This window comes from Moesziomyces antarcticus (genome assembly GCF_000747765.1).
Source record: "Moesziomyces antarcticus DNA, scaffold: scaffold_v10005, strain JCM 10317, whole genome shotgun sequence".
NCBI lineage: Eukaryota > Fungi > Basidiomycota > Ustilaginomycetes > Ustilaginales > Ustilaginaceae > Moesziomyces > Moesziomyces antarcticus.
In genome coordinates this window covers 835,776-855,514 of record NW_014639005.1, presented here as the reverse complement: position 1 = coordinate 855,514, position 19,739 = coordinate 835,776, and the positions used below count along the sequence as shown (strand labels likewise).

Below are 19,739 nucleotides of genomic sequence, written 5' to 3'. Positions count from 1 at the left end.
TGATCAAGAATGCATGTTGTGAGCGGCGAGCAGTGCCTTCGATCAAGAGGGTAACACGCACGTCAACACACGGTAGAGTCGGCAGTCTTGTGCTCCTCGCACACATCTCGCATGCTTGGCGATATGCTTTCGGACGACATCCGAAATTAACGAGCAATGTATCATACTCACATTCATGTCATCGCAGAGTAGATGCAGTGCAAAGCTTGGTCCCACATATTAAGCGCGAGTCTGACATGGTGCGATCGCGAGTTCAATTGATCAAGAGGACGTTTATTTGCTATGAACGAGCGTGTCGATCGTCGAAAGGAGAGCAGCTGCTGGTCTGCAATGCATGGTTGTTTGCTGTCTTTGCGTCTCGAAGCAGCACGTGTCTAGCTTGAAACGGGTAACTCCGTCCTGTACGGGCATCGTTGCTGCTTTCCAGAGTACAACGCTGCTTACAGTTTCCGCTCTTCATATCTACTCGAGCCATGTTTCCTGTGTGCGGTGTCACGCGGCCCTAACGACTTCACGCTGCCGTCGGCCCGAAGATTCTCCGGCTGGGTGGGCTTTCCGAAGCTACAGGAGGAGTACAATGCATCATCCTGTCAGCAGGAAAGGTATAAAGTGCCGAGCATTCGTAGCGCTAGAGGCTCCTCAACGTCCATTCAACTACCCTTCTTCCATCAACGCATTCGCCTCTTTCAGCAACATGAAGATCTTCGGCTTCGCCTTCTTTGCCGTCCTCGCTGCCTTTGTGACGGTTGTGAACGCGGCTCCCCCCATGCCTGCGGTCGTCGCCAACAGCGATGCGGCCGTCCAAGCTCTGTGGACTAAGGCTAGCGAAGGCGTGTTTAATAACATGCTCCCGGGCCAGTTCGCGCACCTGCAAGACGATTGGACCCGCTTTCTCACGACCGAGGGTGAAGGAGTAATCATGGACTTCCGCGAGTAAGTCGGCACCTTTGACTAAATCAGCTTGAAGTCGTTCGAATAGCTGATCTTCCCTTTGGAACCCTTTTTTCTTTTGTTCAGCCGACTCTTCTCGGGCTCGCCGTGAGTACAGCCTCGCCGCCCAAGTTGATCTCGAATCTTTTGCTGACCTGTTTTCCTTCCTCGGCGGTGACCATTAGCGCTGCCTTTCGTTATCATGGAGGCCAAAAGTGCGTCTGATTTCCTACCTTTTTGCTGTAGCACGAACGTGCGTGGCTGACATGCGCTGGTTTGGGTCGCGATACAGGTTCCTGAAGATGGTCAACTTCGAAGATACTAGGCCTTACATGTTCAACACGGAAAACGATGTTCATAAGCCCGCTATGGCCACTGGCCTCGTCGAAAAATTCGCCGAGTACCTCGCGATCAAGAGACGCGGCTTGGTCGATACCGAGCTTCGCCTCGGCCGTGGTGGCAGCAGCCGCTCGTAATCGGGCTGCCAAGACAGGCAAGCTTTGCTCTGTATGCGCGAGCTTTGACGTCGATTATCGTTCCAGCATCTGCAAGAAGCCCACCCTCATTCTGTCTCCCCTAGAAGCTACCGTGTGATGTCATACTTTGGCTCAATCTTATCGTTGTTTCCCACACACAAACACAGCAGCCCCTCGTGCGTGCCAAGACCCTGGTTGTGAGCTCGGCGGATGTTGTTGGCCGCTGACTGCACGTTGGGCGAATTCGTGGGTGGGCAAAGTAGGTGAAGCGGCTTTCATTGCTCGCGGCTTCTCACGCCCCGCTCATCATCTGCGGCTCCTTTCAAGGCGGATGTTGCTGCATACTGTACCGGGCGGCAGTATCGTAGAGGTATCCGCGGGTGCCGTTCCTGCCCAAATGAGGCTTTCTCGCGGATTTCGCCGTGCTCGCACAGCAAGATTCCACGTCACAAAGCCTCGCTGTCATTCGCCTCTGGCTTGCGGTCTTTCAGACACATATAAGCAGCCACTCATCTCTCCGATTTGCCCTAGCCACGCCACGACACGACAAAAGACGCTGCCCTCAAACACCGTAAAAATCCTCATGAAGTTCACTTTCTTTGTCCTGCTGGTCGCTGCCGTCGGGCTGGTGCTTGGGGCTCCGATGCCACCCTCGGCCCCTCTGGGCCTCGAACCGGGCGTCAAGTACTTATGGGACTCTGCTCTCGTTGGCAACTTCCATGCCTCGCTGCTTGCATTCGATCGAGACCTGAACAATGCCTGGCGCGCTTTCCTCGAAACCAAAGGCAGACAGATAATTGACCAACACTTGTAAGTCGACTGTCGTGCGAAGCCACCTGAAAGGAGATGCTGACGTAAAGCCTTTCGCCACATCAATTAGCGCCAACTACGGCGAGTAAGTCGTGATTTCCACACCCACTTGAGTCTCTACCGACGCTGACGACAGGCGCTTTGCTTTGCTGGATTTAGACGTAGGGCCATTCGAAGTGGAAAGTCGACGTAAGTGCTCATCGCCCTTTCAGCCCCTTCGCCAGCCTTTCAATCGTATTGACGTGCCAATCTTTGCCTTGTATTAACGTGCTTCTCGCAGAATCATGGGAGTGGTTCAATTCGAGAACCCTTCGGTCATCAATGTGCGCTACCACCCGGAACTGCAGCCGCTGTCGCTCAAGATCGTGCGCGCGTTTGTCGAGGAACGCATTGATCGAGAGTATCGCCTCCACAGAGTCTCGCTGCGACTCTTGGAGGAAGCCAAGGAGCATCTGCGCGCAGCAGAGCAAGAGAGGCGCGAGTCCGAGGAGTGGAAGGGCTGGCTCAACGACTCGGACGGCCAAGCTGGTCCGAGCTCGGCAGGTAGCCGCGCTAGTTCACGCGACTAGCGCTCGAAACCGTTCGCCGATCCTCGGCCACTCAGTAGCCACGCACTTCCCATGTCGACGCTATAGCTCTTCTACAGAGTTTGTGACGCTCTTCCCAAATTTATCCCTGTTCGCCTCGCCAATTTTCGTCCTTCAATGTCAAGCATTATGCTCTACCTGACATTCGTCCTTCGTTGAAGCATTGAATGAATTATGCAGTCACGTTGGGGCGAGAAAAGAGTGCAGAGTGAAGGCCGACCGAAGATCGCTCCGACGCAATCTCGGACATGTCGGCGTCCGAGGAGAAATGAGTTTCTCTCACGGTGCAAGTGTATACAGCCGCATCTGGCGCATCGCTTTGCATCGAGGACCGTCAACATGCCCTCCCACGCAATGGTCATTGGCGCTGATCGGTTGTTCATACGGTACATTGGCTCTGTGCGATGAAAGCGGCGACCACTGCGCGGTTTGATGTCATGGCGTGGGCCAACTGGCGGCGAGCGTCGAGCGACTCGGCAACCACTTCATTGTGGGAGCGCGGCTACTGTCATGGTGATGTCTGCTGGCGTCAACAAGCGCGGCTAATGTCGATGCCTGCTGGCGTCGAGTAAGGTTAACACCGTATGGCACATGAGCTCATGCAAAATTGGGCAAGCAAGAGCAACTACGCCCACAAAGGTACATACAGTATGCAGGCCAGGTCAAGAGGAGGTGCAGCGCGAGAGCATGAATCCGCTGATCTCCGAGACCGAGAGGAGATGAGGCGCCGTGTAGCGATCATCGAGCTAGACGAGGGCGCACCGAGCTAGCTGCGGGCATTCAGCATCGTGAGAGACTGAGGGCTGCCGCGCCGAAACGACGCCGACTGCCCTGGAGAAGACCGAGCTTCGACTCGTGCTACTGTCTCTTAGGAAGCTCGCCGAGCACCCCTGTGTAGTGAAGCGTCTGGTAGCAGGCATCTCGGGTATAAGAAGGGGCGGATCCTCTCGTCTTACCTCCCGTTTGTCCATATCACCAACTTTCCCTTCTTTCCTAAATATCTTGACGATGGTTCGAGCCACGCTGATCCTCTCCGCAGTCTTGACCGTGGGCATGCTGGCCTGGGGAGCGCTTTGTGCGCCGACTCCCCTTGTGCTTCCGCACGCGAGCATGGAGATGATGCCAGATGCCCAGAAGCTTTGGCGCAGCGTCACGCAGGGCAACATCCTGCCGGGCACTCTGCACAGTGTGAATCCCGAGGTGGGTGTCACGGCGCGCTGGCACGAGTTTCTCCGCAGGGACGGTCGTGCTACTTTGGCGTTCATTGTCGAGTAAGTGTTAGCCGTCCAACCCTGCTATGCTCTTGTCAAGACTGAAGATTGACGAATTCGACCCTTTTTGTCTCCGTGATCGAAGGGAGCTGAAAGACATCCAGTAAGTGCAGAGAACGAGATTCGATGACCTGCATGGAAGCGGAACGAATGCTGACTTCTGAGATGATGCTCATACAGCGGGGTTGCTCAGCGCCAGCGTCAGGACTTCCTCGGGCAGACGTAAGCAACACACCTGGAGGGAAGAACGCGAGTGCTTTGACTGACCATCTCGGACGTGATGTGGTATACAGATTCCGAAGCTTCATAGAGGGCCGCTACGGTAAACCGACGATGGCCGTGTCCGAGAGGAGGGAGCAGTTTGTTGCGCGCCGACTGGTTAATGCGTTTGTCGAGCAGCACTATCCTGCGAACCAGCTGCGATGGGGAAGAACAGGACCGAGTTTCATTTCGCTCAGAAGACTGGCGGATGTTGCGGTAAGCCAGGAGGCTGAAAGGTATCTCGGACACGTCAGAGGACCCAGCGGCGCTGGGCAGCATCCCGACTCTGGAGAGGGTAGCGATCAATCGTGGTAAAGGCATCTAAGCCGTGCCTTTGGCTGGCCACTGAAATGCACGAGATACGCCAGACTCCTTGTGACACACTGTTGTACCAAGTGCTTCTGCAACAACAAGTCAATCTAATATTGTCGATCCGATGCGAGCATTTGATGGTGCGACGAGAGTGCGTGCGGGTATCCAGAGGTGGGCGAGAATGCGAGACGGCCGCAGCAATCACCAATTGCGAGTGACTGTAAGATCAACGAGGAGATTGATGAGAATGTAGATGATAATGGCGTGGAGGAGGGCGAGGAAGAAGCGTGGTTTGGCCCTGGGTCCGAGAGGTGCGTTCATCGATGCTGGCGGCGGAAGAAGAGCGTCTGTCTGGGAGTGGAAATGCGGCGCGGGGACGATGACGATGCGTGCAGTGCCGTGTGGTGTATAGGGCGAGCAGCCGTATGTAGGATGGACGGGCGGAGCGGGCGAGTGAGAGGGACCCGCAGCAATGCCACCGCCAGCGCCCTCGCGGAGTGCCGTCTCGTAGGAGGGGACGGGCTCATCGGGTTCGGGCTGCTGCGTGGCGTCCGCCTTGTGATTCGAAGGATTCGCAGATGGTTTGGGCGGCATTGTGACGGTGAAGCAGGGATGGTCGTTGAAGTTAAGAAACCAAGGCTGATGATGCCGAGGATGAATGTGATGTTCGGGGAGCGAGGCGAGGCTGAGTTGAATCACGGCGGCGAGCGGCAGTCACAAGCCGTAAAAGATGCAGGGTTCACACGGCGCGCAGTTGCCGCTTTTGGCTCAGCAACGCGGCACAGCCGCACAGCCATCTCAGGCTCGGCGGAAGGGCCGACTTTCCTGAAAATCGATTTAACAAAAGCCCAAAAAGCTCACGGCGGCCTTTACTTGCTCCATCGCCTGGATGAGCACCGCATCTGATGACAAGTGTGACTTTTGATTGCAGGAGACGGTGATGACCGTGGGATGGCTACGGCAATCTGCCGTGCAAAGATGCGGAAAGGAGGGGATTGGACAGTAACATGGAAGTAGGCATGTATGGGAAAAGCGAAGCTCGATTGGCCACCGATGCAGGCCAGCGAGCATTATAATCCCGAATTGGATCGATCGAGGCACCGCTTCATAGCAGCATGGCCGTTGCCTATCCAAGCACGCAAACGCTCGGATGGACTGGAGCCAATGTGCTTTGGTATAGCGGTGCCAAAGTTTCTTTTTAGTAGGTTGAGGAGAAGAAGCAAGAAGTGGCAGCCTCGGCGGCTCGACTTGACTTGCTTCGGCGCCTCCGAAGAAAAAAATTGGGACTGGCTCCAGACCGAAGACTGCACGTGACACCAACTCGACCTCCACCACCAAGCTCACTTTTCGAGACCACGGTTGAAAGCACGCTCGAGCCCCTCTTGCTCGACAGGAAGGTTGCGCTTTGCGCTGGGCTGAGCCGCATCCTCCCTTTGTTCAGCTGCAGCCAAGTTCATTTGCGTGGGCAAGGTTCTTCCCAATCATCTGTCGGCACGTCGCCGACACTCCCTTTCTCGACCCAGCCAACATGCCGCCTCGGAGCGGTGTGTCAAATACCTAATCAACCTCTTTTCCCACGAAGCGTTCCGAGTCCTCGTGGTCGATAGGTGACTTGCCGCTTGGCCCTTTCCTCCTTGCCAGATTCATCACAACCACGCCTTACGCCATGCCGACGTATGCCGACCTGTACAATGAACGGCTCCGCGCGCTTGGCCAATCTGGCCCTTCCAATCCTGTTCGCCTCACCATCTCCAAGGGCGACTATGTCTGGGATGCACAACAGGACCGTTTCCGCTACGAGGAGAGGTGGGAAGAGGAACAGCTCATGGAGGCCGAAGAGCTGCACGACGATAATGATCATCTGACCGCCTCTCTTCACTCCGGAACAGCCGACAGCCGCGGTTCCTCGCCTGGTCCCATCGCGGCGCTCCAGCCGACGGCCGTCTTGACCCCTTCTGCAGCCGTGGCGCACTCACCGTCCTTGTGGGTGCTCGATACCAACACGCTCATGTCGTGCCTGGAATTGCTCAAGGCGCTCTTTGCTGCTCTGCTCACCCGCAACGTCGCCAGTGCCGCAGCCGCGGGCTCTCAACAGACCCACCTGGCACCATCTCCGATCAAGCTGGTCATTCCTTTTGTCGTCCTCTCCGAGCTGGACGGCCTCAAGCTCACTCGGCGCAAGGACGACTCGGGACGCCAAGTGGCATCCCAGGCACGCGATGCCAACCACTGGCTTTTAGCGGCCGTACAAAAGCAGAAACGGGTCCCCATCGATGCCTCGGGCTCCAACCTCCCGGAACAGCTCTGGCCTCTCTTCCTTCAAACCTCGTCCCACTACAATCGCTCCAAGCAATCGCGCTCACAGGGCTCGCGCTGGACTTTTGACGACCCGCTCTCCTGCGACGATCAGATCGTCAAGTACTGCGCTGAGCTCAAGCAGCAGACGCATTCCAGCGTCTTTTTCTGCTCGGACGACATCAACGCGCGCACCAAGGCAGAGTCTGAATCGATCGACTCGCTCGGCATGCGCGAGCTCGCCAATGCGCTCAGAACTGGCTTTGCTGGTGTGCAGAGCTCCGAACGCAAGTGGGAGCTGGTGGCAGAGGCGCTCATCGAGCAGTGGGAGTATCAGATCGGCTCGGCGCCCGCTCAGCCTCTGCCTCAGCACAGCCAGCCGTCGTTCGCGCACGAAGAACAGTTCAATCTATCTAGCGCACCCTCGGTTCAGCCAGGTGATATTGCGCATTTTGCAGATGTAGAGGCATTCGAGGTGGACATGGATACCGAAGAGCCATCGCTTCATTCCACAGAAGCGCATATATACCCGGGTGGAGCGGCCATGTCCACTCCGCCTACCTCTCGTGCACCCCCGCGCTTCTCGAGCTTGGCGCATTCCCCGGGTCGCAGCACCAGCGACAGCATCCACAGTCCGCACAACAAGACACGTCCAGAGAGATCCAAGGCGGCGCCTACCCGTCAGCAGGATTCGCCCAAACGCGAGCCGGTTCAAGCTGACAATTCGGAAGCGCTCAACCCGCAAATCAGTTGGGAGGATCTCGTGCAGCAGCTCGGCTCAGGCACGCGCGAAGCTGTCAAGCCCCGCAACACTAGACGATGACACTTCTAGAGACTCGTCCTGTCTACCCAGTACAGTAGTCGCACACAACATTGCATTGCTCTTGATTCGAAGGGTCGATCTGATGGTTCGTGAGAGGGGCAAGGTTGAGAGTGCGGCGGGGCCTGAATTCTAAACTCGGAAGTCGGAATTTACGAGATGGGGCGGCGTCTCGAGCTCGGACACGGACCCCATCCTCTGAAGCAGCTCCCGTCCCACCTTCTTGGATGAAATGCCCTGACCAGATTCTCTCTAGCCCTCAAGCTGGCACCTACGCACCGCATACATCATCATATTCGACCACGAACAGCGACCGATTCGACCGACCAATTGCACATCGTTGTGGCTGCGTTCTCCCGCCTGACGCCTCGGCCGTGCAAGCCATCCCCTGCATAGACTCAGTCGACCTGGAGGCCGTTGCAAGATGGCTCGGCAACCACCAAAGCGGCGTCGTGTGGCGCCGACGCAAGAACTCGACGTCGAAGGCGACGAGGACTGGCAGAGTGACGAGATCTCCTCGCTTCCCGCCAGCGACGATGACGACCTTTCTTCTGCATCCGGGTCTGGTTCCGACTCGGATTCGGGCTCAGCGTCCGGATCGGACGACGAGCGCAACGAGGACGACGACGACGAAGACGACGTGATCGACATGCTCAAAGACCCCACTCCTCGCACCGCCAAGGGCAAAGCCAAAGCCACCTCCATCGACACCGTCAAGGCCGACGTGGAAGTGGTCATCCCGATCGTCAACGGTGACGCGTCCGACGAGCCGCTAAAGCGCAAACGCGGGCGGCCACGCAAGGAGCCAAAGGAACCCGAGATCAAGGTACCCAAGAAGCGTGGACGTCCACGTAAGTACGCGCCCGGCGAGAAGCGCCCTCGTCGGTCGCGCCGGAAGCTCAACCCGGACGGCAGCTTCAAGAAGCGTGGCCGACCGAAGAAGGTGGTGGACCCAGATGCGGTGATGATGAAAGTGCCCAAGCGACGCGGTCGCCCACCCAAGCAGCTGGCGGAGGGCGAGGAGGCCAAGCCGCGGCGCAAGGGCGCTGCCAGTGGCACGAGCACGCGGAAGGTCAAGCGCGAATTCGACCTGCTCGCCGGCCTCGACCTCGATCTGGAGGACGACAGCGCCGGCATCATCCCTGGCGAGGGCCACAATGAGGACGACGCATGGGAAGATGAGACGGAATCGCCGCGAACGCAAGACGATCTCCTGGCCAAGTTGAGAAGACGCATCTTATACCGCCAGAAAGACGCGGAGCTGCAGGACTTTATCGACAGTCTTGGGCCCGACGGCGAGCCGATTCCTGCTTCGACGCGCACGAAAGAAGCCGCTCCTACCACAGCAGAGGAGGCGCAAGACAGCGTGCTGCTCAATGAGGGCGAGCGGCCAGGGTTGCCTCTGCAAAAGACGGTTGTGGCGCCCAGTGTGCCGTCTTCCGAGAAGCGCAAGGAGCGGCAGCCGTTTGAGCCTGGTGCACCAAACGATACGCCGACGGATGGCGCCATGTCGGCGCTCGCGGATGCTGCTGCCTCCGCGGCCGCCGAAACGGAAGAGCAACAGTCGCGCCAGCCGAAGCCGAAAGGCCGTCCACCGGGATCGAAGAATCGGCGGCCGGACTTTGAGAACAATCCACTCATCAATGCCGCACGATCCTCCACCACGCGAACCTCCACGGCGGCGCTCGATCACGGAAGCTCGCTTTCACTGTACCCCTCGGCCAGCACATCGGGTGCGGTGGCGGGAGGAACGACGTCGAGTCTGGTGAAGCCTACGTCGTCGGATGCGTATTTCCTATTCAATACGTCGAAGCGCGCACGCGGACTGGCAGGCATGGGTATCGGCACATCTGGCACGCTCATCTCGTCCAAGCTGCGAGCGCTGGATGCGCGGCGTCTGGAGAGCGTAGTCGAGGCGCAGACGCGCGAGGGCAGCTTGGCCGACGTTGCCTCGCGCATGTACCGCCATCTCCTGCCCGTGTACTTTGCACAGCTACTCGCCGGGTACGCGATCATCTTTCACGGCGTCGGCAGCAAGACAAAGCTGCTGACGGAGCTGGTGAAGCGACGCATCGAGGCCGAGGGCGATGCGATGGGCGTCGTAGCCCAGGGCGCCATCAAGGGGTTCAAGGTGGAAGACCTGCTTGCCGAGATCGAATCCGCCCTTTCGCTCGGTCCGCTCACGCTGGCAAGCCAGGCCGCCGAGGGAGATGAAGGCGTCGTGGTGGTATCGACACTCACCGCAGCAAGGGCCGAGAGAATCGTACGGCGGTTCCATGGGGCCGCGACGGGTGGCCCAAGCAGGCTGTTCCTGATCCTCGAGACGTTTGATGCGCCAGGCATGCAGTCGATCCGCTTCAAGAGCGTGCTCGAGATCCTGGCGCGATCGTCGTACATCCACATCATGGCCACCACGGAGCACATCAACTCTGGCTTTGTCGCCTCGAGTGCACAGCAGGCGGCCGCGGGGGATCGCACCGACGAAGATCGCAGTTCCAGGCTGCGGTGGATCTGGCAGAACATGTCGACGTTCGTGCCGAGTCTGGACGAGATGCTCATGATGCGTTCCAACCCGGCATTCGCGACGTGGATGCCTGTGCTGCCTCCTGCGCTCGACTTGATCGGATCCTCGGCGGCGTTTGCGGCTGCTACATCAGCGACAGGTACGGGCGCACAGGAGGGAACGGGCACTGCGTACTTCAACGGCCTCCAAGTCAGCGAGGCGTTCCGAACCGTCTCGGAGACTTCGGCCATCTCGATCCTCAAGTCGGTCACTACCAAGGCTCGCGCGCTGTTCAACTTGCTCGCCAAGCAGTGCCTCTCGAGTGCCGCCGAGGGAGGCGAGGTGCAGGGCGTGGGTGGGGTGGCGTATGCCGAGCTGCTCAACAAGGCCAAGCGCTCGTTCCTGGCCTCCAACGAGGCCGATTTCAAATCGCTGCTCATCGAGTTCAAGGATCACCATCTGTGCCACATCAACAAGCAGGGCACCATCTCGATCGGCCTTGCGGACGCGGGCGTGCTCCAGCAGGTGCTGGACAAACTCAAGTCGATCTAGCCTTTTCCCCTCCGGATACCCTTTGGCGCGCCTTGCAATGGTAGACAGCCTTGCAACTTGTTGAGATGGAGTGTGGTCGTGTGTGGTGCGTGCTGGGGGTATACAGTCTGGTGTGTCGGTCTGGTTCGATGCGGTTACTGGTCCTTCTTTGCGTCCGGTTTGGGCTGCGCTTTGGGCTCGGAATCGTCCTCGAGAAAGGCGGCTACGATGTAGGCTGCGAGTACGATGTTGACGACCACGGCAGCCAGACCTCCCGCATACGTTGCGTTTCCTATTTCCAAAGCATTAAACAATGTGTCAGCCATCGTACTTGTCTATGGGGGTGCTTGTGAGGCAGCTCACCATCGAGGTACCTGTCCTTGGCAAAGTAGTAGGCCGAGATGGGCGCGGCGAACAGCGCGACAGAGAAGAACGCGAGCTTGTAGTACACGCCGCGTGCCGGATCGCGACCGCGCGGCGCCACGCGTGACGGCGTAGGCTCCAGACTCGACATAGTTGGCTATGCCCCCGCAGAGAGTGATGGTGGAAGTGGTCCAAGCACACAACCCCGAAGAAACGAACAGCTTATGGCCAAGAAATTCGGAATTCGGACAACGGCCAGCCACTTTTTGGATTCTCGCTCCTCCCACGTCCATTCTTCTTGCTCGCCACCATCCTTCTTGTCGTCGCAAGTGTTGTCATGCCGGATAAGGTGCTGCTGGTGGGACCCGTGCATGGGCGGCTGTTGGAGCTCGTGTCCAAAACGTCGGCTATTCAGGCCAAGCACGGTCCGTTTGCCGCGCTCTTCATCGTCGGCGACCTCTTCGCCTCCACCCCCACCGACGACATCCTCAAGCAGCAGTCCGACCTGCTCGCAGGCACTCTTTCGCTGCCGATCCCAACGTACTTCTACCAGGCCCTAGGTAGCCTTCCTGCCGATGTCGTGAAGCGGATCAGCGAAGTCCGCGCGAGCAGCTCCAACGGGCTCGTTGCACTGACGGAGCAGCTGCACTGGGCAGCCGGCAAGAGCGGCGTGTTCACCACCGCGCAAGGGCTGCGCGTTGCGTTCGTAGCGGGCAACTGGGACGCAGGTGCCTTTGCCTCCGATGGCGGGCTGGGCGACTTTGATGCGGGAGACTGGCACGAGTCCCCAACACAGAGAGAGGAGGACGAGAAGACGACCTACATCACCCCGAGCACGGTACGCAGGTTGCTGGCACATCCGTCATTCCGTCTTCCGAAGCCGAGTGTAGAGGAAGAGGGGTCTACGTCGGTAGCGAAGGAAGGCACGCTTGCATCGGCACGTGCGAGTGCGTCGGCGGAGCAAGCACGGGCCGCACGCCAGGGTGCCGCGCTCGAGATGCTGCAGCAGCGGCCAGCGCTCGATCTGCTGCTCACCAACACCTGGCCTGCGGGCGTCACGCTCTTTGCCACGGGCGCAGATGCTGATGCGGGGCTGCCGGATCCGACTGCACGCACATGGGGCTCGCCCGTCATCGCGCGGCTGGCAGCACACGCGTGTGCGCGATACCACTTTGCGCTCGCGCCATCACCCGACAGCCCCGACCTGCCCGTCGGAATCCAGGAGGCCACGCTCAACATGGGTGCATTTTGGGAGCGTGCGCCGTACACGACGGATCTGGCGAGCTACTTGCCTGCGCCCGTGCGCGCGCCACTGCGCAGCGTAACGCGCTTTGTGAGTCTGGCGACGTTTGGCAACAGCGGCAAGCGGCGCTGGTTTGTGGCGCTCAACCTGACGCCTGCCGACGAGCAGGGCGCTGTGGTGGTGCCGCCCAACGCAACGCCGAGCCCGTATGCGATGCCCAAGGCAGCAAAGCAGGCCAAACGCACACAGCCCGCCGAGGAGGAGCAGAATTTCAGGTTTGGCGAAGCGGGGCGAAAGCGTGCGAGGGCAGATGGAGATGCACCGCCCCCCGGCTATGTGTGTCGCATCTGCGGTGTTGAGGGGCACTTCATCCGCGCGTGTCCGTCCAAGACCAACGCCCAACCAGCAGCATCCACGGAGGAGGGGGCGGGAAAGATCGAGCTGCCCATGGGGCTGCCATCGAAGCCGTCGTTCGCGCAGGGCGGGCGACAAATGATCCCCGTCGGACCGGCCAACTGCTGGTTCTGCCTCTCCAACCCCTCTGTCGAAAAGCAGCTCATCGTGACGATCGGCTCGGCCTCATACCTCGTTCGACCCAAAGGGCCTTTCATCCACCCATCGGCCAACGAGATCCCGCACACGGGCGCGCACTTTATCATCGTCCCTCTCGCTCACGTTGCTGATCTTCTTCCCGGCTCCCACCCCGTGCACGGTGGGCAGGGTGATGATGGCGAAAAAGCGTCGATTCGGAGCGAGGTCGAGTCGACCAAGGCTGCGGTTCGCGCCGTGTGGGCTAGGGAGGGACATGTGATGCTCGAATGGACACTGGTGCGCGTACGCACCAGCCCGCGCATGACGCACTTCCAAACCCAACTTCTCGCGCTCAAATGCTCCATCGACGTCGCACAGAAGCTCGACGACGCTCTCGAGGCCCAAGCCAACACCGCCAAGACTGCGGTACTGCGATCCGACGCCGCAAGGGAGTACTTTGACCAGACGCATACGGAGGATAGAGGTGACGATGGGTATTTGCATATCAAGCTGCATGCGCAAGAGGAGAGAGAGTGGCTCGTTCCGCTCTACACGTCTACGCGCTTTCCGGTGCAGTTCGTGCGGGCTACGCTTGCGGCTGCGCTGGAGCTGCCACAGCTCGCTGACTGGAAGGCGTGCACAGGTGATGCTGATGCCGAGCAGGAGCGACACGATTCCGCCGCTCTTCGTGCCATGCTCTCCTGAAATGCAGATTGCTTGACCTGGGGCAGTGTGGAAAGTGTGTGTGAGACTAGTGACGGTGGCGTTTGTGCTTGCGCTCGCGCGTGCGGTCGCGGTGCTCGCGCTTGCGGTGTCTGCTGTGCTTGCCGTGTTTGCGATCCTTGCGCCGCGGTTTCTGCTCGTCTTCGGAAGCGGGCACCGACTCGGGGACGTCTGGATCGTCGAACAGGATCTGGCGCAGCCGCGTATCGTCCTCGGGCTCGGGCTGGGGCGTCGGACGAGGTGCAACGGCGGGGAACAGCAAGAGAAAGGTTCGTGCCATCTCGACCGCAAAGGGCTCCGCCACGGTCCACGTCGATGCCACCTCGGGCCAGGTGGTTGCCCACGCGCGCGGGCCAGTGCGTGGTTCGCCTTCACCTTCCTCCCCACCGCGATCTTCATCCAGCTCGTCCTCTTCATCCTTGTCGTAGGGGTCGCGTGGTTGGGACGGCGTGCGTGTGCGCGAGCGACCACGCTCGGGCTCGTCGTCGCTGTCACCGCCGGATGAAGCCATATCCGACCGCGCCGAATCGTCCTCACCCGCCGTCTCGCTCCCGCTCTGTCCCGGCTCTTCCTCGTCCTCGTGTCCCTCTGCACGCGCAAGTCGTCGGCGCACCTTGGCGATATCGGGGTGCTCTTTCTCCGGCCATGCATCGTCGGTATCCGCTTGCAGTGGGTCGGTCCCCCACAGCCGCATCCGTGTTTGCGCCAGCCGCGCCGCATCGTGCCGCTCGTGCTTCCTATGCATGAAATAGATCCTCTGCCTGCGGTGCGTTTCCGTCCTCACGCACGCATCGCCCACCTGTACAGCTTGTTCAAAGCATCGCCGTGCTTTTTCCCTCGTGGTCCTATCTAGCGCCCTCAACCCCACGCCTTCTTCCGTCATCTGCCCCCTGCTTTCCAGCGTCTTGAGTCCGAGAAACACGTAGAGCAGCCCCAGCGTGGTGTGCAGCTCAGGCTGGCTCTTGTAGGGGTGCATGTTGACGCGCTGCTCCAACAGCTCCACTGCCTCGAGCAGTTTGCCTGCTGCTACGTACTCGCCCACGAGCGCATACGTCGTATTGGTCGCCTTGAACACCGAGCTCTCCTCCAAATCCAGCTGCTGCAGGTATCGAATCCTCGCACTCGATCCACTTGGCTCTCCGTCCGGTGATGGCTGCAGGGAGAGAATGACGAGAGCCAGACGCCAGGTTTCGTCGGTCGTCCATTCGTGCGCGGCCAGTATGACACGCAGAAACCGCGCGGCCAGCACGAGCTGACGCCGCTGCAGACAGATGTGCACCAGATCGTAGCAGCGACGCAGATGGCATCGGCGGTGGGACGAGAGGTGCGTGCGCGCAAAGTTGGCCCCGACCGGTAGACCACGTGCGGTGAGAAGGCCGAGCGAGGGCGCCGAGTGCGAGGTGTTGGGATACAGCGAGCGGTGCGAGGCGAGATGCGGGCGCGAGTTGTTCTTCACCTGACGGATCTGGTGGTTCTGCCGGAAGCGCGTGCCCAGAAAGGCTGGCGTCTGGAACGCGAATCCCTTTTCCATCTCGGCTGGTGTAGAGATGTGACGGCTGCCGGGTGGACGAGAGGATGGGCACGGTGGTGGTGGAGAAGACAGCCTGGCGTGGAATTTTGAGTGGACCCTGAAATCTCGCCTCTGCTTCCTCCACTCGTCCATCTGAGAAGCCGATTCCCGCTCCCCCTTCTCTCACGGACCCTGCAGATCCTCATAGAAACCACCAGCATTCGTGGCCTCGATGCCCATCCAATCGCGCACTCAAAGAGAACCAATACTGTTACATTACAGACTTCCAGAACCAAAACCGAACCGAATGCCAGCAACTAGGCCTCACTGGCAACCGAGATCCTGCGACTCGCGCGCGTCGCCCTCTTGGCCGCGCCCGTAGCTGCCGCGCTGCTCGTCTTGCCTCGGCCCTTGCCTCTGGTGAGCTTGGCGACCTTGGCTTGAGCAGCGCCCTCCAGCGCCTCGTCCTGCTCGCCCTTGGCCGCGGCCTGGGCGAGGATCTCCTCGAACTCGCGCAGATCACCCGCGCCCTCGCCGGCGGCGCCGCCTGCCGCAGCACCGCCAGCGCCGCGTCCGGCACCTGCACCACCGGCGGTCTTGTTGGCACGCGCCTTGGCCAGGATCTCCTGGAAGCGCTTGTACACCTCGGGCTGGAACAGCTTGTCCTGGTAGAACGGCAGTCCGTCGATGAGCTTCTTGATGGAGCGCTCGCTCTTGTACGGCAGCAGCGACAGGCAGAAGGCAATGTCGCGCCACTGCCTCTCTTCCGACGCCATGCGGAATCGCTGGCACAGCTTCTCCACCACATTCTCCGCCTGCTTCTCCTTGTCGATAAAGGTAAAGATGAACTTCATGGTGCGCGCGAACGTCTCCTCGTCCACGGCGTGCTTGCCGATGGACAGATGCGAGATGATGTCCGGCAGATTGTTGTACACCGCATTCTCCTTGGTGGCGAGCTCGCTGAAGAAGAGCTTGGCCAGGTCCGACACGCGCGGCTCGGGGTCCTCGAGACACTTGGCCATCTCGCCCAGCTGACCCTTGACTTTGATCATGCCGTTGAGGATGAGGTGGGTGAGCACCATGAGCGTGTGCTTCTTGACCGACAGGTCCGGATCGCCCAGACCCGCGTAGAGCCGGTCCGAGTTCTCGTCGACCAGCGAGCCAAAGCACACCGCAATGTCGCCCAGCGCAATCACGACGTTGCTGCGGATCACCGCATCCTTGGACTTGGTGAGAAGCAGCAGCAGCGCAAGGTTCGCTTCGCAGAACGTCGACGAGACGCACATGAACTTGCACAGCGTCAGCACGGCTGCACGTCGCACGAGCTCGTTCGGGTACGACTTGGGGCTGCTGCAGACGTGCGTGACGATTGGGCCAAACATGGCCAGCACACTGCGGTTGCCGTACAGCAGCTCCTTCTCGCGCACGCTCGCTATCACCTCGCCGATCTCGTCCTCGGCATTGCCCGCCACCTGGTCGAGCTCCTCGACCGCGGCAGCAGCGGCAGCGGCAGCAGCCTTGCTCGCCTTGCCCTCGGATACCGCCTTGGCCACCGCCTTCTCCTTGTCCGCCTCGGTCTTGCGGCGCTTGTATTCGCGCTCCACCAGTTCGAGGTAGACGATGTGCTTGAGTGCCACGTGGCCAACGACAAAGAGCAGCTGGGCCAGCTGGAATGCATCGCCCGTCACAGGCGCGTCGGCACCGGAGAGCGACTCCCTGGCATCGGCCATGGAAACGTCGCTACCAGCGTCGTCGCGGTCCTCGTCCATGGCACTCGACGGGCTGGCCGCACGAACTGCAGGCTTGCCGCCAAATACACGCGAGGTCATGCTGCAGATGATCTCGGTGCACATGGCGTCCGGCTGTTCGCCCAGCAGGTAGACGGTGTTGATGGCGTTTTCGGCGAGGCTGAACCACTCCGCCTTGCTCTCGCCCTTGAGCACGTCGCCGGACATCTGGATCGCCGCCCTGAGCCTTCCGAAGAGCGGGTGGCTCATGGGATAGCGCACGCTCTCGTCGCTCAGCGCACCCTTGACCTTCTTAACGCTGCCGCCGAGTCTTTGCAGCGCGACGCACGTGTACTTGGCCAGCACGACGTCGCGTGCGCCGAGCGGGCCGAGGCCGACGCGCAGCAGCACGTCGATCTGCTCCGAGATGATCTCGCGCCTGGCGGTGGCGAGCATGCCGAGCACAATGATTGCTCCTCGTCGCTGGGCGGCCGAGATGGCGCGGGGCGCGGAATAGACGGCCCAGAGCTTGTTGACCACCTCTGGATGCACGAGATTCTCGATCTGCATCGTCTTGAGCATCTCTTCGAGCGAGGTGAGTTCGGCGAGCGTGGCGCCAAAGGTGCGTTCGATCATGTTCTTGGCGATGCGCGCGACATTGTCCTTGGCGTTCATATCGGCCCGCGCATCAAAGTAGAGCGCACGGTAGACCTCGATGAGACGCGAGCGGACGCCCTTGAGCTGGCTGCCGTCCTCCATGACGAGCGCGTTGTCCTTGGTCCAGATGAGGTGGACCATCTTGCGCACACCGGCGGCAGCACCGGAGAGCTTGTACTCGTAGGCGACGCGGAAGAACTCCATGCTCTCGAGCACCTCGGCCTTGTTGGTGGAGGCGAGCAGCAGGGTGAGGTTGGGCATGGCCGTCTCGATCTGCGTGATGAAGGCGATGGCGTCGGTGTAGTAGCGCTTGGTGAGACGCAGACGCATCACCTTTTCGGCGTCGACAGGCTCCATCTCGGCCTGGGCGGCAGCGAGGGCCTGCATGTCGACACCGGATCGACGGCCCTTCTTGGCCTTGGGCTTTGTGCTCTTGGACTTGGACTTGCTGGCCGACTTGCGACGCGGAGGCGCATCCTCGTCGTCTTCTTCTTCATCCTCGTCATCGTTGGTGACGGTCTCGTCGCCGTCCTCGTCCATGTCTTCATCGTCATCTTCTTCTTCGTCCTCATCTTCGTCTTCCGAGTCTGCGTCCTGGTCGACTGTGTCTTCGCCAGGCAGGTTGAGCGAGCCTTCGGTCTCCTCGAGCTCCTTGGAGACGAGGTCGAAACGCGCCTGCCACTCCTGCAAGCTGAGCTCGCCACCGTGGAGCATGCCAAAGGGATGGGTGAGGATGAGCTTGGTGAGAAGGGCGATTGCGTTTTTGCGCACACCGCTGCTCTTGTCTTCGAGGTGGCGGATGACCATGTTGGTGATCTCTGTGCGCTGCTTGGGGAACTTGGTGGGAAGGTCGAGGAGGCGCGCGCAGACGGTGATGAGCTTGGAGCGGACGTAGGAGTTGAGGTCGAGGAAGCGCTCGATGAGCAGATCGAAGAAGGTCTCGATCTGCTTCTTGCGCGCCTCTGCGGTGCCGCGGTTCTCGTCGGCGCCCTCGTCGGTGCCTGCGCCGTTGGCGGCGCCGTCGGCGTTGAGCGAGTCGTCTGTGAGAGCGAGCTCCTTGATGAGCAGGCCGAGGGTCTCGATGAGGGCGTTGCGCATGGGATACGACTCGGAGTCGAGGTGCTTCTGCAGGAGGCTGATCTGCTTGAGCACGCTGCGTGGGCTGAGCTCGGCCATGCGTACGAGGAAGCGGCCAAAGGAGCGCGGACTCTTTGTGTCCATGGCGCCGAAGCTCTTTGCGGCGACCTCGCGGAGGACCTCCTCGCCGAGGCGCTCGTAGTCGAATTCGAGACGCATGACGGCGAGCAGCTCAGCCATGGGCTCTGCGAGGTGTTCGTAGTACTGGAGGCTCTGCATGATGCTGGTCTGGGCGCTGAAAGCCTGACCATGCGCCTTTACGGCTTGACAGATGACCTTGAAGATGCCGAGCTTGATGGGCTGTACTTTGAGGTACGACTCGTTTTCCTGGAGCAAGAGTGCGGGACGGAGCAGACAGCCGGAGACGAAAGCGTCGCGGGCGGCCGAGACGGTCCACATACGTTCGCTGCGCACGCGAGCGGCTTTGGACATGAGTGCGAGCACGGCGGGGATGGAGTTGGACCATGCCCATGCGTCTGCCTTGCCGGAGCCGGACTTGGCGGCGGCGGCTGCGGCGGCCGACTTGGATCCTGTGCCTCGGCGACCGCCTCTAGCGGCGGTGATGGCAGCGGCGGAAGATGCGTTGTCGCTTCTGGCGCCGCTGTGCTTTTCGGCCACCGATACGAGCCACTGGAGAAGGAAGGCGAACCGTTCCAATGTCTCTGCGTGGGAGGCATAGGCGTTGGGATCCTCGCCATCGAGTTCGCGCTGCGCCTCGTCGAGGGCATTGGACATGCCGGAAGCAATGACGTCGAGGAGCTTGTTGCAGGCATTGGGACAGAGATTCGGGAAGTGCTTGAGGTAGGAGCGGATGAGGTCGTAGATCTCTGGATTGGACACGTTGTCTGGGCTGGAAGTGATTGCGTCGATGGCGGTGTCGAGTGTGGAGATCTGTTCGGAGGGATTCATGTCGTCGACGGCGACCTCTTGTGGGATGATGTAGGGTTCATCCTGGAGGAGGAGGATCTCGTCGGCGAGAGTATAGCTCGAGCCTGACGCGTCGCCGGCGCCGTCTAACGTCGTCATGGCTGAAGATATGGGTGGGGTTGCGG

General features: G+C 60.2%; 10 protein-coding genes across 10 annotated transcripts; 6 read left to right on the top strand and 4 right to left on the bottom strand.

The window, feature by feature from the left end:
• Positions 1-694: 694 nt before the first annotated feature.
• On the top strand, positions 695-1,406 carry PAN0_005d2773 (uncharacterized protein; the record flags this gene model as incomplete). Its single annotated transcript, XM_014802013.1, has 2 exons — positions 695-933; positions 1,223-1,406. The coding sequence occupies 2 exons, from the start codon at positions 695-697 to the stop codon at positions 1,404-1,406; spliced, it is 423 nt and encodes a 140-aa protein (XP_014657499.1).
• Positions 1,407-1,989: 583 nt separating this feature from the next.
• Positions 1,990-2,785, top strand: PAN0_005d2772 (uncharacterized protein; the record flags this gene model as incomplete). Its single annotated transcript, XM_014802012.1, has 4 exons — positions 1,990-2,216; positions 2,287-2,301; positions 2,382-2,405; positions 2,497-2,785. The coding sequence occupies 4 exons, from the start codon at positions 1,990-1,992 to the stop codon at positions 2,783-2,785; spliced, it is 555 nt and encodes a 184-aa protein (XP_014657498.1).
• A 1,026-nt stretch (positions 2,786-3,811) lies between these two features.
• On the top strand, positions 3,812-4,650 carry PAN0_005d2771 (uncharacterized protein; the record flags this gene model as incomplete). The annotated part of the gene is made up of 4 exons (XM_014802011.1): positions 3,812-4,074; positions 4,160-4,177; positions 4,255-4,296; positions 4,368-4,650. 4 exons carry the CDS (start codon positions 3,812-3,814, stop codon positions 4,648-4,650), a joined length of 606 nt encoding a protein of 201 aa, XP_014657497.1.
• Positions 4,651-4,848: 198 nt separating this feature from the next.
• Positions 4,849-5,241, bottom strand: PAN0_005c2770 (uncharacterized protein; the record flags this gene model as incomplete). Its single annotated transcript, XM_014802010.1, has 1 exon — positions 4,849-5,241. One exon carries the CDS (start codon positions 5,239-5,241, stop codon positions 4,849-4,851), a length of 393 nt encoding a protein of 130 aa, XP_014657496.1.
• Positions 5,242-6,313: 1,072 nt separating this feature from the next.
• PAN0_005d2769 (uncharacterized protein) lies at positions 6,314-7,765 on the top strand (the record flags this gene model as incomplete). Its single annotated transcript, XM_014802009.1, has 1 exon — positions 6,314-7,765. One exon carries the CDS (start codon positions 6,314-6,316, stop codon positions 7,763-7,765), a length of 1,452 nt encoding a protein of 483 aa, XP_014657495.1.
• Positions 7,766-8,186: 421 nt separating this feature from the next.
• On the top strand, positions 8,187-10,817 carry PAN0_005d2768 (origin recognition complex subunit 2; the record flags this gene model as incomplete). Its single annotated transcript, XM_014802008.1, has 1 exon — positions 8,187-10,817. One exon carries the CDS (start codon positions 8,187-8,189, stop codon positions 10,815-10,817), a length of 2,631 nt encoding a protein of 876 aa, XP_014657494.1.
• Positions 10,818-10,951: 134 nt separating this feature from the next.
• PAN0_005c2767 (uncharacterized protein) lies at positions 10,952-11,310 on the bottom strand (the record flags this gene model as incomplete). The annotated part of the gene is made up of 2 exons (XM_014802007.1): positions 10,952-11,088; positions 11,160-11,310. The coding sequence occupies 2 exons, from the start codon at positions 11,308-11,310 to the stop codon at positions 10,952-10,954; spliced, it is 288 nt and encodes a 95-aa protein (XP_014657493.1).
• A 186-nt stretch (positions 11,311-11,496) lies between these two features.
• On the top strand, positions 11,497-13,638 carry PAN0_005d2766 (nuclear protein; the record flags this gene model as incomplete). The annotated part of the gene is made up of 1 exon (XM_014802006.1): positions 11,497-13,638. One exon carries the CDS (start codon positions 11,497-11,499, stop codon positions 13,636-13,638), a length of 2,142 nt encoding a protein of 713 aa, XP_014657492.1.
• A 46-nt stretch (positions 13,639-13,684) lies between these two features.
• Positions 13,685-15,187, bottom strand: PAN0_005c2765 (uncharacterized protein; the record flags this gene model as incomplete). The annotated part of the gene is made up of 1 exon (XM_014802005.1): positions 13,685-15,187. One exon carries the CDS (start codon positions 15,185-15,187, stop codon positions 13,685-13,687), a length of 1,503 nt encoding a protein of 500 aa, XP_014657491.1.
• A 296-nt stretch (positions 15,188-15,483) lies between these two features.
• On the bottom strand, positions 15,484-19,713 carry PAN0_005c2764 (mitotic chromosome condensation-related protein; the record flags this gene model as incomplete). The annotated part of the gene is made up of 1 exon (XM_014802004.1): positions 15,484-19,713. The coding sequence occupies one exon, from the start codon at positions 19,711-19,713 to the stop codon at positions 15,484-15,486; it is 4,230 nt and encodes a 1,409-aa protein (XP_014657490.1).
• Positions 19,714-19,739: the final 26 nt, after the last annotated feature.